The sequence below is a fragment of the Prionailurus bengalensis genome, chromosome D2 (genome assembly GCF_016509475.1).
Source record: "Prionailurus bengalensis isolate Pbe53 chromosome D2, Fcat_Pben_1.1_paternal_pri, whole genome shotgun sequence".
Lineage (NCBI taxonomy): Eukaryota > Metazoa > Chordata > Mammalia > Carnivora > Felidae > Prionailurus > Prionailurus bengalensis.
Window position 1 is genome coordinate 29,619,018 of NC_057351.1, and position 14,522 is coordinate 29,633,539.

General features: G+C 35.4%; 1 protein-coding gene across 4 annotated transcripts in view; it reads left to right on the forward strand.

Annotated features, from left to right (window-relative positions):
- Positions 1 to 14,522, forward strand: part of DDX50 (DExD-box helicase 50) — a 32,764-nt gene that overhangs the window by 1,772 nt on the left and 16,470 nt on the right. The window contains exons 2-10 of one of the 4 annotated variants that reach the window (XM_043596503.1): positions 1,000 to 1,157; positions 1,440 to 1,549; positions 1,911 to 2,210; positions 4,969 to 5,044; positions 5,410 to 5,588; positions 7,075 to 7,192; positions 7,309 to 7,494; positions 7,978 to 8,123; positions 12,861 to 13,010. In XM_043596503.1, the coding sequence (XP_043452438.1) occupies positions 2,019 to 2,210; positions 4,969 to 5,044; positions 5,410 to 5,588; positions 7,075 to 7,192; positions 7,309 to 7,494; positions 7,978 to 8,123; positions 12,861 to 13,010 (1,047 nt within the window). In that variant the 5' untranslated portion in view covers positions 1,000 to 1,157; positions 1,440 to 1,549; positions 1,911 to 2,018. The remainder of the gene's footprint in view (positions 1 to 999; positions 1,158 to 1,439; positions 1,550 to 1,910; positions 2,211 to 4,968; positions 5,045 to 5,409; positions 5,589 to 7,074; positions 7,193 to 7,308; positions 7,495 to 7,977; positions 8,124 to 12,860; positions 13,011 to 14,522) is intronic. The other 3 variants (XM_043596504.1, XM_043596505.1, XM_043596502.1) reach the window with 3 other exon arrangements.

Consider the following 14,522-nt stretch of genomic DNA (forward strand, 5'->3'; position numbering starts at 1 on the left):
AGTACCAGCTAACAAAAACAGAGCATTTGGGTAGTGATCTGGCATTGAGTTGAAGACAGTTTTGGATTTGGATTTGTAGAACTATGAAGCTGGGCCGTATGTTCTCAAAACTGGAGTGCAGGGGAGGAAGGAATCATGGAAATGTTGAAACCATGAAAATGATATGAAAGCGTACACAGAGAACTTAGACTTAAGGAGCATCTACAGAAGGAGGCGGGAGAGGAATCATTAGGGTAGAGGTAAGAGGATAAGGAGGGAATCTGGAGTGTCATGGAAGCCAAGGAAGTGAAGAGTGTCAAGCACTATGGATCTGATGTGGAACAGTGTATTTCATCACCTTGCGATATCTCTGGGCTTGGACTTAGAGGCCTCTCTTTACCTTGCTTCATTTCCCTCAAGTACATGGCCCCAAAGCATTTCTAACCCCAAGGCTGGCTCTGTAAATAACCTTGTTTTTCTTTGGAACTTATTGATTTGGGGAGATGTGGGTTAGTTCAGTTAATGAAAGATCAAATGTATAACATGTAACTGTATAATTTATGTTAATGTAAAGCTCTACTGTTTACAAAGCATTTTCACATATGTTATTCCATTTTCACAACATCTCCATTTTATGGATGAGAAAATTGTATATGAAAGTACTTTGTAAAATTTATGTAAATCATGGTCAAAATTTTGGTGGCAGTAGTGTTTGTTATCACTAATAACTATTACCTAATTTATTTTGAACATTTGACCAGGTAATTCTGAAGTGCTAAATTGCCAAATAATTTTTGCTGTTTGCAAATATTAAAACACGGGTCACCAGTTTGGCATTTTAGAAGTAAAGTTGCAGAGTAGTCTTTTTTTCTTTTTTTAAAGTTGTATTAACAAAAAGACTTAAAAGCTTCCAGGGTTACTAATATACTTGTCTTTCCATGGGACTATAACGGAGCTTTACATGAATTATTTAGGTTTTTTTTTTTTGTTTTGTTTATTCGTTAACCTATTAATTATCAGAGTTCAGAGAGGAAGCATGATGTGAAAAGAGCATGGGCTTTCAAATCAGACAGAGCTTGATTTCTAGAACTTCCACTTGAAGGAAATCCTGCATGTGAGTCTTTGGCAAGTTATTTACCTCTAAGAACTTCCGTTTCCTCATCTGTACTATGGCAAACGTAATACAGGTTCGCTATCCCTTATCCAAAATCCTTGGGGCTAGATTTGTTTTGGAATTCAGAATTTTGGGGGCTTTTAAAAGGGTAACACCCCAGTAGGGCTTGGGGCCCCCAACCTATGATCAAACACCTTAATATTAAATATGAATATGCATACTAAGTGGAATAAGTAAAGGTTAAAAATAGCCTCACATCAGTTTAAGTCAAATTTTTCCATCAATGAGTTCAGGTTAGGTAAGGTTTTGTCTCCAAATAAGTTACCAAAAAACTTTCGGTTTTCAGAGCTTTATGGATATCGGAATTTCGGATAAGGGATTATGGACCTGTACTTCCCTTATAGGGTTGTTATGAAGATTTAAACAAGATAAGCCGAAAGCATTACACAGTGCTGGGTAGGTACTCAATAATATTAACTTTTTTTTTTTTCTCTTGGAGATATTAGAAGTTTTTGTGTTTGGATTTGGATATGTTTTTTAATTTACAGATCTCGGGTTCTCATCTTTTTCTGAAAGGAGGTATTTTGATTTCCCTTAAATCATGTAATGGGATTAGAGAGGGGCTAGAGGCCAAGTCTTGAGAATGCAAGAGATGGGATGAGAAAGAAAGCAATAGGTGAGGCTTAGGCTCGGCATTAGCAACCAGTTGATTTTTACCAGGTAACTTTTCAAGGTGGTTGGGGGTCACTCTCTAACTTCTCTAGAGTCTTAGGAGACCTTGTGACCCTCTTGTCACTGCTTCTTTGTTTTTCCACAGAGTGATAGAAGGAAATCAAGGCACCATTATGACTCAGACGAGAAATCAGAAACAAGAGAAAATGGTGTGGCAGATAACTTGGATGCTCCCAAGCCCAAAAAAGCTAAAATGAAAGAGAAGCTAAATGGAGACACTGAAGAAGGATGTAATAATAGACTTTCAGATGAATTTTCTAAATCTCATAAGTCAAGAAGAAAAGATCTGTCAAATGGAGATATTGATGAATATGAAAAAAAATCAAAGCGAGTGTCATCCTTAGATAGTTCTACTCATAAATCAAGTGATAATAAACTAGAGGAGGTATGGATACTTTTTGTTTTGCATTTGCCTTTATCCTTGAAATACAGGTTAATTTGATTTTTTAGACTAATTAGAATTGATTCCATGATGTTTCCTGCTTAGTGTCCAATACCCTCAATTGGATGGGGAATCTGTACAACTGAAACTGGAAACTTTTTTCCTTTGTCCCTTGTTTCTGTCATTGTATTTTGTTTTTCTTGGGGTGGTGGTTGGGGGAATGGTCAAATGTAAACCTTTCCTATGCATTTGGGTTCCTAAATAGTTTTTCCAAATTGCTTATTGATGGTGATCTGCTTGCATTTCTTATGGTTATTTCAGTCCCTACCAGTACTCATGAATTGACATCTGACTTCCTGAAACAAGGTACATAAAGCCTCTTGACTTTGTGTATTTTGCCTTCTGCTTTTTGTGCTTCTGTAACAATAGCAACTTTAAGTGATCTTTAGGTCATATTGTAACTCAAAAGCTGTTTGCATTTTTAAACAAATGAACCGTATAAAAATGAACTGAAGAAATCTGTTTTCCAGGGTATTAATTTTTGTGGAGTTTAGAAAACATGCTTAGTATAGAATTTGTATTCCTGAACCCATTGCTTTTGCCTTTATCTGTTAGAATAGATATTTTCTTGCACAGAATTTGTCCAATTTGTTCTTGCAGTTTTCCTCTAGCAGAGTTCGTAGGTTTACCTAGGTATTATAAACTGTTACTCAGGTCTTCAGACAGAAACAACTTTTGATAGTCTTAGTAATTCTTGGTATTAATAATTCCTTATATTTAATTTTCAAAAAATACTTATTTTTGGGAGAATGCAAGTGGGGTGCGGCAGAGAGAGTGGGACAGAGGATTGGAAGTGGGCTCCACACTGACAGGCTGACAGCAGCAAGCCTGTTGTGGGGCTTGAACTCACAATCGGTGAGATCATGACCTGAGCTGAAGTTGGACGTTCAACCGACAGAGCCACCTAGATGCCCCAATAATTCTTTATATTTTAAAATCTGATGGTTGCCGATAATTTAAATAGGTCTTAGCCTAGCTTATTGTGTAAACTTTGGGGAAACATACTGAATTTTTGCCTTAAAATATGGTGTTTCTTTTACTTGGGAATTTGATATTTGTCAGGAAGCAACAAATATGTTGAGAGTTGATCTAAATAAGGCCCTCCAGGGAACCTGGAGTGGTTCAGTCGACTGTGCATCCAACTTTTGATTTCAGCTAATGTCATGATCTCAATGTTGTGAGATCAAGTCCCATTTTGGGCTCTGTGCTGAATATGGAGTCTGCTTGGGATTTTCTCTCTCCCTCTCTCTTTGCTCCTGCCCCGCTCACACATGCTGTCACTCTTTCTCTCTTTCAAAATAAATAAATAAATAAATAAATAAACATTAAAATAAATAAACGAGGCCCTACAAGTTTGTTTTGCCAGTGGCAAAATGTACAGAGTTGCTTTTGCTCTGTTGCGATTTTATCTGGTATAATGCTCTGTATTATAATAGGCTTAATTGTTTATTATTTTATTTAGATCATATTAGGGTTCAGGAATTCTATTTGTAGGCATGTGTCTTAAGGAGATAATCATGAGGTGTATAGGGTTGTATGAAACTCTTACTACAATGATGTTGATAATAGTGGAAAATTTATGCATTCTAAATGCATACTAAATGCCTGATAGTAGGCAATTGGTTTTAGAAAATATGCTACATTTATGCAATACATGACATCTATCCTGAAGGTCATAGAAGAATGTTAAAAAGGTGTTTAGTGTATCTTATTAAATGAAAAACACAGATTATAGAACAATATATACAGTATTATCTTATTTTAAAAAATTTATATGTGCATAGAGTGAGGATTAGAGGAGTGCCTGTTTCAAATGTGGTATCAGATGACTGGATTATGGTTTTATTTCTGTTTATATGTGGTTTCCATAATGAAAATGTATTACTTTTGTAATAAAATTTTTTCTTTTAATTAAAAAAATGATAGCTTTGAGGTTGCTTAAATAGCTTACAATTTCAGTTTGATATTATGTCTTTTATCTGGTTCTCTGTTTGAAAATTGCTATTGTGTATGGTTTTGGAACAACTTTCTTTAAACACACCAATAATAAACTTAACAGGTAGATAATATTGTCTTTCTTCTATATACATATTGACCAGTACACAAAGTTTCCAATAGATGTTAAATGATAATATCATGCTAACCTATGTATATGTTAAAGAAACTTTCAAGCTTGCAGGAACTTTGCTTTGTTTTGGTGACCTAAAACATGCTTTTTAGAGCCATAGAACAACTTTTTAACATTTATTTTTAGAAACAATTTATTTTTCTCATTGTGTAATATTTTTTTAGGATGGTTTATAGGCTTCTGTTAGTCCTTGTAATTAATACTGCCTGTATCTGTGAATATGGCTTAGATGATCAAATAGTGTTTTTGTAATGTTTCAGTCAAATGAAAATATATTTTAATTTATGTAGTAGCTGTATTTCCAAAGGGAGTTTTATGTGTGAGTGAACCATTTTTAAATGTACTATGGGAAAATGTATTAAGTAAACTTGGTATTTAAAGGGATGCTTTTGAAATTAAAAGAATTTTCCACTAATTGGTTGTGTAAGTTAATCTATACAATTTTTGCAAGTAGTAACTAACTTTGATTTGTTAGCTCATTTAGTAAAGCTAAAATTGGTAAATGAGTAAGAATCTAAATGCCTAGTTGAATATGAACTATTATTAGTTAGAACTTTGATTTCATTTTGACAGAGCCTAACACGTGAACAGAAAGAAGGAGCCTTCTCCAATTTCCCTATTTCTGAAGAAACTATAAAGCTTCTAAAAGGTACTATGAACTTTAATGGCTATACAACTGAAAATCTACAACTAGATTTTATAAAAATCTTTGCCTCTTCTTACCAAAAAGAGAATATAGAAAGTGTAAGAGAAGTAAGCCCTTCTTTAATTGCAGTTATTTCTACATCATCCTTTTTGATATTCTGACCGGTTTTTTGACTTTAATTGTATGTATCTGTCAAGAGTTCAGACCAATTTTTAAAAAATTCCTCTTTGGGGTAGGAATAACTGTAAATGTCACTAGGTGGTATATTTTTAGGCTGACATAGAGGAATCTGGATTGTCATTTTCAAATAAATATATTTTTTCCTAACGCTAGTCTTAAATATATTTCAATGAAATCTCATTTTACAGGTCGAGGGGTAACATATCTCTTTCCTATTCAAGTTAAGACCTTTGGTCCTGTATATGAAGGAAAAGATTTAATTGCTCAAGCACGGACAGGAACAGGAAAGACATTTTCTTTTGCTATCCCCTTGATTGAAAGACTCCAAAGAAATCAAGAGACAATTAAAAAAAGCCGCTCACCAAAGGTAACCATTATAGGGAGTAAAAGGTTTAAACATTACTCTAATGGTTAGGGAAAGAAAGAGTATACTGATCTTAAGTTCAAGAACCCCCGAGATAGAAAAGTTAGCTCTGTGGCATAAAGTAAAAATTTAGGTCCTAAAGCAAAAATTAGTGGATTTTTTAATATAAATCTCAAGCCGAATGAAGTAGTTATTACATATGAGTGTAATGTGTATGGATCCATAGATGTCTTTGATAAAGATGTTTGTAAACATAGATGTTATAAAGCCAGCATGTCTAATTTTAGGTGTATTTATAGGGAATGTATTTAGTGACCTTGTCTTCTTTTTTTTCAGTCTTGACCTTTGCTTTTAAACAATGAATTTGCTAAAGAGGTATTCATTTATTTGGTCATTCAGTTAATAATCAATATCATTTATTTCACTGGTTGATTTTTTTAAAGAAGAGATTATAGAAATGATATTGCTAGTCCATATGTTATTGGGGTATTAGAGATCTGTCTTAATGTATAAGTAGGAGAGAGCAGAGAGGACCTAATGAAATTTTAGCCTGAAATTTGATGTTTTTAGAACCTGTGTTCACTTTAAGGTTAATAAAATAAAAAAGAAAAAATCAGCATCATGATTTGAACAGATAATGTGACTAAAAGTAATTTGTTCTTTGAGATTCCTAAATGGTATTGCAATATGAAAGTAAATTCACATGTATGAGTATAATTAAGTCATAATGGTCTTGGATCAGGGTGGCCAACAGGAAAAACCTTTTTTAGAGAGTTTTGTTTCTTTGGTGAAATTAGGAAAGACTGCAGGTAGTAGAAATAGGACCCTGCCTTAAAAAGCTTTTATGCTAGAAGGGCGTTATTGGAGATTCCAGCTCCACCACTTCTAGCTGTTTGATCTTGGACAAGACTCGACTTCTCTAAGACTCAGGTTCCTCATCTGTAAAATTGTGATAATAATGCCACCTCACAGGGTTTTTGTGAGGCTCAAATTCTGTAATTTGGCCAAAGCACTAGTGGTTGGCTCGTAAACGTTTGTGTGTTCATTTCACAAATACTTTTTGGGTATCTGTTCTGTGCCAGGCATGGTCTCAAGTGTAAGGAATTCAGTAACTTAAATTGACATAAATCCTTGCCTTCATGGCAGCTTATATTTTAGTGGGTGAGACAGACAATAAACAAAAAGGTAAAATATGAATATTTAATATGACATAAGTGCTCGGGAGAGACAGTTAAGGAGGGGTGGAGGATATGAAAAGAGTTAAGAATCTCCTTGAGAAAGTGAGTTTTGAAAAAAAAAACCTGAAGGAAGTGGGGAGGATATTATCAATATAAGCTGTTCTTGTTGGCATTGGTGCTGTGTCTTTAAATACTACGACTTTAATGTTTAGATTTCTAGTTTTAAATGCGCCTTAAAAAAAAAATCTTCTCATTTTGAATTTAGTTGTCTTTAGAAAAGTATCTTTTTATTTTTTAAATCTCTTGCTTAGGTACTTGTTTTGGCTCCTACAAGGGAACTGGCAAACCAAGTAGCCAAAGACTTCAAAGATATCACTAGGAAACTCAGTGTGGCGTGTTTTTATGGTGGAACATCCTATCAAAGCCAAAGTGAGTAAATATGTAAGAGGGTAGTGCAAAGATCTACTTGCTACTTAAATCTAAGGAAATAATGTGAAAACGTGTATTTGATTTTTATATGTTACGGTATTTCTCTCCTCTAACAGTTAATCATATTCGAAATGGTATTGACATCTTGGTTGGGACTCCTGGTCGTATCAAAGACCATCTGCAGAGTGGCCGATTAGATCTTTCTAAACTGCGCCATGTTGTACTTGATGAAGTGGATCAAATGTTAGATTTAGGATTTGCTGAACAAGTTGAAGATATCATCCATGAATCCTACAAAACTGGTATATCCTAATTCCAAATAAACACATTAGCAATTATTCTTTATCTAAAAGTTATGAATTTTTTATTTCATAATTATTATTACACTGTCCCCAGCCTTCAAACAAAACTAAAGTTATTTGGTATGTGTTCTCTTCCTAAACAAGAGAGTATGGTGACGTACTTTAACATATTTGTTAGCCTCCTACAGTTTCTTTCGTGTATTATTTTTTATAATCCATAGTTAGATTTACTAACTCATTTTTACTGATTTCTTTGGTCCCTTCTTAAATTCTCACCTTTTTTTCTGGGTTCAGTTTTCTTCATTTTTTCCCCTAATTTTGAAAGTTGAAAGTTTTAATAATTGCAGTGAAGTTCGTATGTTCAAATTTTACCCCAAGTTTTGAGTTTTTAATTATTTCTTTGAAGTTTGGGGGGGGGCGGTTCAAGAGCTGACTACATCATGGATATTAAGAAAGCATTTGAATTCTTTTTGTTTATTTAAGATTCTGAAGACAATCCTCAGACTTTACTTTTTTCTGCAACTTGCCCACAATGGGTATACAAAGTTGCAAAAAAATACATGAAATCCAGATATGAACAGGTTGACCTTGTTGGAAAAATGACTCAAAAGGCTGCAACTACTGTGGAAGTAAGTAGCTTTCTAGCATGAGAGATTGTAGCTTTTAGTTGGTATTTGAAATTTGTTGAAGCTAAACTTTAGGTTTTAGGTACCAGTTCAGGCCAAATCTCTTTTTTCACCTTTAGTCAGTAAGATACCTATGTATTTCTGTGGTCTGAGATTAAGGAGCAGAATAGAATAAGTAGAAGAAAATATGTAAATAAGCAAGTCCTAACAAGAGATACTCTACAAGCAGCCATAGGGAAGGACTTGAAGTATGTAGAAAGTGACAAAGGAGACAGTTTATATCAATATGAAGAGAATAGTGCTGATAATAGTTAGAGCTTCATCTCATACCCTATACCAAAAAAGGTCTCAAAAGAATTTTAAAAAGTGAACCATAAAATTTAAAGCAGGTGTAGATGAACAATTTTTTGATTTCATGGAAGGGAAAGCTTTTCTAAACATAAAGTCAGAAGGAAAATGTTGATAATTTTCACTCCATAAAAATTTAAACCAGTAGTGTATATATTTTTAAAAAGAATGAAAGGGGTGCCTGACTGGCTCAGTTGGTAGTGCATGTGACGTTTGATCTCAGGGTTTTGAGTTCCAGCCCTGCATTGGACTTAGAGCTGACTTGCAAAAACAAAAAAACAAACAAACAAAAGACACAAAAAAGAAAGGCTTAAAGATGGCATTTGCATTATTTATGGTAGGTACCATGTATGTCACTTTCTGTTTAATAGATGTACGTATATATATATGCAAATAAAAATAGGCTAAACAATGGTATAATGTATAAGTACAATGGAATGGTTGAAAAGAATGAATTTGAGTGATAAAGCCAAATTACAAAGTGATATGTACAGAATTACACTGTATTTTTGTGTGTACAAAAAATACACAAATAATGCTAAATGGATTCTTTAGGTATTTATGTAAATGTATAAAGATAGTCTGGAAGGATAAACATCAAACCAATAATTACTTTTGGGAAAGAAGATTTTTGTAGTATGGGATAGTCAAAGGAAACTTTTATATTTTGTAATGGTTGAAAATTTTATAAGAATACAATGCATCAGTGAAAAAAAATTTATTAAGGAAGTTTTCAAACATATGCAGAAATCGAATATTATGAGGGACTCGATGTACTCATCACCAGGCTTTTTTTTTTTCTTTTAATGTTTATTTATTTTATTTTTGAGAGAGAGAGAGACAGCAAGAGCAGGGGAGGGGCAGAGAGAGAGGGAGACTGAGAATCCCACGCAGGCTCTGTGCTGTCAGCGCAGAACCTGCTGTGGGGCTCAAATCCATGAACTGTGCGGCCATGACCTGAGCTGAATCCAAGAGTCTGACGCTTAACCCACTGAGCCACCCAGGGGCCCTCATCACGGCTTTAATGATGATCTTTTCTATACCCCCATACATTCTTCATTCCTACATTGGAAGCAATCTTGTCGTCATTTCATCTTCATGTAATTGTTTATATTTTGAAAAGAATAAGTGTTCTTTAAAAAACAAAACAAAAATTACAAAGTTATCACATTAGAAAAAAACCCAATAATTTAATATTATTGAATATCTAGTGCCCTTGTTACCTTCATTGTCTTTTTTTTTTTTTTAGATAGTTTCAGTTTGGATCCAAATAAGATCTTTGAATTGCCACTGGTTTATATTTCTCTTAAATCTTATAATCTACAGGTTCCTCTGTCACTTTATTTTTACAATTTTTTTTTATTAAAAGGACATGATCATTTTTCTTTTTTTTTTTTTTTTTCAACTTTTTTTTTTTTTTATTTTTGGGACAGAGAGAGACAGAGCATGAACGGGGGAGGGGCAGAGAGAGAGGGAGACACAGAATCGGAAACAGGCTCCAGGCTCTGAGCCATCAGCCCAGAGCCTGACACGGGGCTCGAACTCACGGACCGCGAGATCGTGACCTGGTTGAAGTCGGACGCCTAACCGACTGCGCCACCCAGGCGCCCCCATGATCATTTTTCAAATGATACATTTCCCACAGTCTTAATTTTGGTAATTGGCAACCCTGTGGTGTTATTTAACATGTTATTCCGCTTTCATTTTCCTGTGAATTGATGTTTGGATTGTGAGGCTTGGTCAGATTTAGGTTCTTGTTTTGTTTTTTTGTTTTTTTAAACCATGGTGAAGAAGCAGGAATGTCATAGGTGGTACAAAAGATTCTTCATTTTCTTTGTTCTTTTCTCTATTTTCCAGGTGCTGTATAATTAATTTGTATTTTATTATAATTTTTTTAAAGTTTATTTTGAGATAGAGTGCGTGCGCATGTGTGCGCACACCTGTGGGAGCAGGGAAGGGGCAGAGAGAGAGGGTGAGAGAGAGAATCCCAAGCAAGCTCTGCCCTATCAGCATGGAACCTGACTTGGGGCTCGAACCATAAATCACATCATGACCTGAGCTGACATCAATTGTTGGCCACTTAACAGACTGAGAGCCACCCAGATGCCCTATTTTTATTATTATTATTTTAAATGTTTATTTATTTTGAGAGAGAGAGAGAGCATGCACATACCTGCACAAGTGGGTAAGGGCAGAGAGAGAATCTCAAACTGCGCGTGGAGCCTGACCTGGGGCTTGATTTTATGTCTGTGAGATACGAGATCACGACCTGAGCTGATATCAAGTCTCATGTTTTTTTGTTTTTCTTGTTTTCTTTTTAAATGTTTATTTTTGAGAGAGAGACAAAGACAGAGTGCAAGTGGGGATGGGCAGAGAGAGAGGGAGACGCAGAATCTGAAGCAGGCTTCAGGCTCTGAGCTGTCAGCACAGAGCCTGAGGCAGGGCTTGAACTCATGCCACGAGATCATGACCTGAGCTGCAGTTGGACGCTCAACCAATTGAGCCACCCAAGTGCTCCAAGAGTTGGATGTTTAACTTACTAAGCCATCCAGGTGCCCCTGTATTACATTTTAAAAACAATTTTATTGAGATATAATACATGTTAAAGTGTACAGATTTAGAATATACAATAGCAATTGAAATATAATACATGTTAAAATGCACAGATTTAGAATACACAATTTTATCCCGAGCATTTTTAAAAGATTTTTATTTTTATTTTTTAAAATGTTTTTTAAGTTTATTTATTTATTTATTTTGAGAGAAAGAAAGCCTGTGAGAGTGGGGGAGGCAGAGAGCAATTGAGAGAGAGAGAGAATGAATCTCAAGCAGACTCCATACTCAGTGTGGAGCCTGATTAAAGATTTTATTTTGTTTAAAAAAAATTTTTTTAATGTTTATTTTTTTGAGAGAGCACGAGCAGGGGAAGGGCAGAGAGAGAAGGAAACCCAGAATCTGAAGCAGGCTCCAGGCTCAGAGCTGTCAGCACAGAGCCTGACGTGGGGCTCAAACTCACAGACTGTGAGATCATGACCTGAGCCGAAGCTGGATGCTTAACTGACTGAGCCACCCACGCGCCCCTACAGATTTTATTTTTTAAGTTATCTCTATACCCAGGATGGGGCTTGAACTCACAACCTGGAGTTTAAGTGTCACATGCTCTACTAACTGAGCCAGCCAGGTACCCCTCCCAACATTTTGTCATGAAAATTTTCAAACACTGAAAAGTCAAAACAATTTTACAGTGAGCACCCATATGCTCATATTATAAATTTGTTTTTATTTATTTATTTATTTATTTATTTATTTATTTATTTATTTATTTATTTTTATTTGAGAGAGTGTGCAAGAGGGGCAGAGGGAGAGAGAGAATCTTAAGCATGCTCCAAAGCTCAGTGCAGAGTCTGATGCAGGGCTTAATCCCACTACCCTGGGATCATGACCTGAGCCAAAATCAAGAGTCAGATGTTCAGCCAACTGAAACACCCAGTTTCAGTAGGCACCCCTACAAAGGTTCTGAGGCAAAATTCACAAAATTAACTGTATAACATGTATATATTCATGATGTTGTGCAACCATATCTTTTGTCTACTTCCGAAACACATCATCACCCCAAAAGGAAACCCAATAATCATTAAGCAGTTGCTCCCCATCATCCCCTTTGCATAGCCTCTGGCATCAACAATCTGCTTTCTGTCCCTATGGACTTACCTATTCTTGATGCTTCATATAAATGTAGTCATACAGTACATGACCTTTTTGTGTTGGGCTTCTTTCAGTTAGCATACTTTTGGGTTTCATGTAATATTTGCAATTTTTAAAGATGAGATTTACATATTAAGCCAGAATTTCAAGTATATTTGTTTAGTTTTGACAAATTCATAAATGTATATAACCTAACCTCCTAACCACATGTAGAAATATTACCATCATCCCAGAAATTTCCCTCATGGCCCTGCTCAGTGAAGTCCCCCATCCAGGGACAGCCACTGTTCTGATTTTTTCTACATAGATTAGTTATGCCTATTCTAGAACTTGATATAAATGGAATCCTACTATGTGTGTTCTCTTTCTGTAAAACTTCATTTACCTAACGTGTTTTGAGATTAATCCATATTGTTGCATGTATCAGTAGTTGATTCTTTTCTCTTTTAGTTTTTAGTTCCTTTTAATTACTGAGTAGTATTACATTGTATAAATATACTAGTTTATATATCCCTTCACCTATTGATGGCCGTTTGTATATTGTTTTCAAATGGGGTTCAGAAGAATTGTCATTTTATTGTCTCCCAGAAAGGCCAATTCTTGAAAAGATTAGGAAAAAAATATACAAGGGAAGTCATTTTCACTAATTTTAATGAAACAGATAATTGGTATTTTCTTTCCTCAAAGCATTTGGCCATCCAGTGCCATTGGTCTCAGAGGCCAGCAGTTATTGGAGATGTCCTTCAAGTCTACAGTGGGTCTGAAGGGAGGGCTATTATTTTCTGTGAGACCAAAAAGAATGTAACTGAAATGGCCATGAATCCACACATAAAACAGGTAAGTCTTTTCTGATGCTTCTCTAATTGAGATTATAGGGATGACTCACTGAAGGAAAATATTGTCCTTTGTGGACCAGGTTTGACAGTATTTTTAGAATTGAATCTAATTCAGAAGGAAGTTATAGCCAAGCTTTCATGATCTTTTAAGTGAGGATAGAATTCTACCCATTTTCATGAGAAGGTTTTTCAAGACTTTGCATAAATTGATCTTGAAAATATAAAGGTTGAAACAAAATGAATTCCTGTGGGTAAGAGTGGGTAATAGTTGAAAGCTGTGTTATAAAATGAATTACAAATGTTTATTGAATGAATGGATCAACTGCAACAATTAACCTTATTTCATCCAAATGCCCACTCACTTCCTGCTCCTGAATTATTTTTATGCAAACCCTAGATAACATATTATTACATATTATAAATTTTTGGGTATGTGTCTCTAAAAGAAAAGAATTTTTTTTTTTAATTTTTTTTTCAACGTTTATTTATTTTTAAGACAGAGAGAGACAGAGCATGAACAGGGGAGGGGCAGAGAGAGAGGGAGACACAGAATCGGAAGCAGGCTCCAGGCTCTGAGCCACCAGCCCAGAGCCTGACGCAGGGCTCGAACTCACGGACCGCAAGATCGTGACCTGGCTGAAGTCGGACGCTTAACCGACTGCGCCACCCAGGCGCCCCTGAATTTTTTTAAACCTATAATAATGTTACCACATCTAAAAAATTAATAGTAATTAATATTTTCAAATGTCAATTTGTGTTCAAATTGTGAATTGCCTCATGATTGCTTTTTTCTTTTATAGTTTTTGTTTAAAAACATTTTTTTAAATGTTTGTTTAGTTTTGAGAGAGAGAGAGAGAGTACATGAGCAGGTGAGAGCCAGAGAGAGAGGGAGACACAGAATCTGAAGCAGGCTCCAGACTCTGAGCTGTCCCCACAGAGCCCCACGTGGGGCTCGAACTCATAAACTGTGAGATCATGACCTGAGCTGAAGCTGGATGCTCAACCGACTGAGCCACCTAGGGGCCCCTATAGTTTTTGTTTTTATAGTTTTCTTTTGTAGATTCAAATAAGATTCGTAAATTGTGTGATTTTATTATATCTCTTTCTTTTTTTACTTTTTTAATGTTTATTTTTGAGAGAGAGCATGAGTGGGGAGGGGCAGAGAGTGAGGGGGGACAGAGGATCTGAAGCTGGCAGAGAGCCTGATGCGGGGTTTGAACTCAGGAACTGTGAGATTATGACCTGAGCTGAAGTTAGTCGCTTATCCAGCTGAGCCACCCAGGAACCCCTCAATATATCTCTTTAATAATGTATGGATTCCTTTCTCATCTGTTTTTTTCTTGTAGCTTTTTTTTTCGTGTTTTTTTTTATTTTTTGAGAGCACAAGAGAGGCAGAGGGAGAGAGAGAATCTTAAGAATGTGGGGCTCAGTCTCACGAGTGTGAGATCATGACTTGAGCCAAGATTCAGAGTTGGATGCTTAACCAACTAAGCCACTCAGGTGCATCATCTTT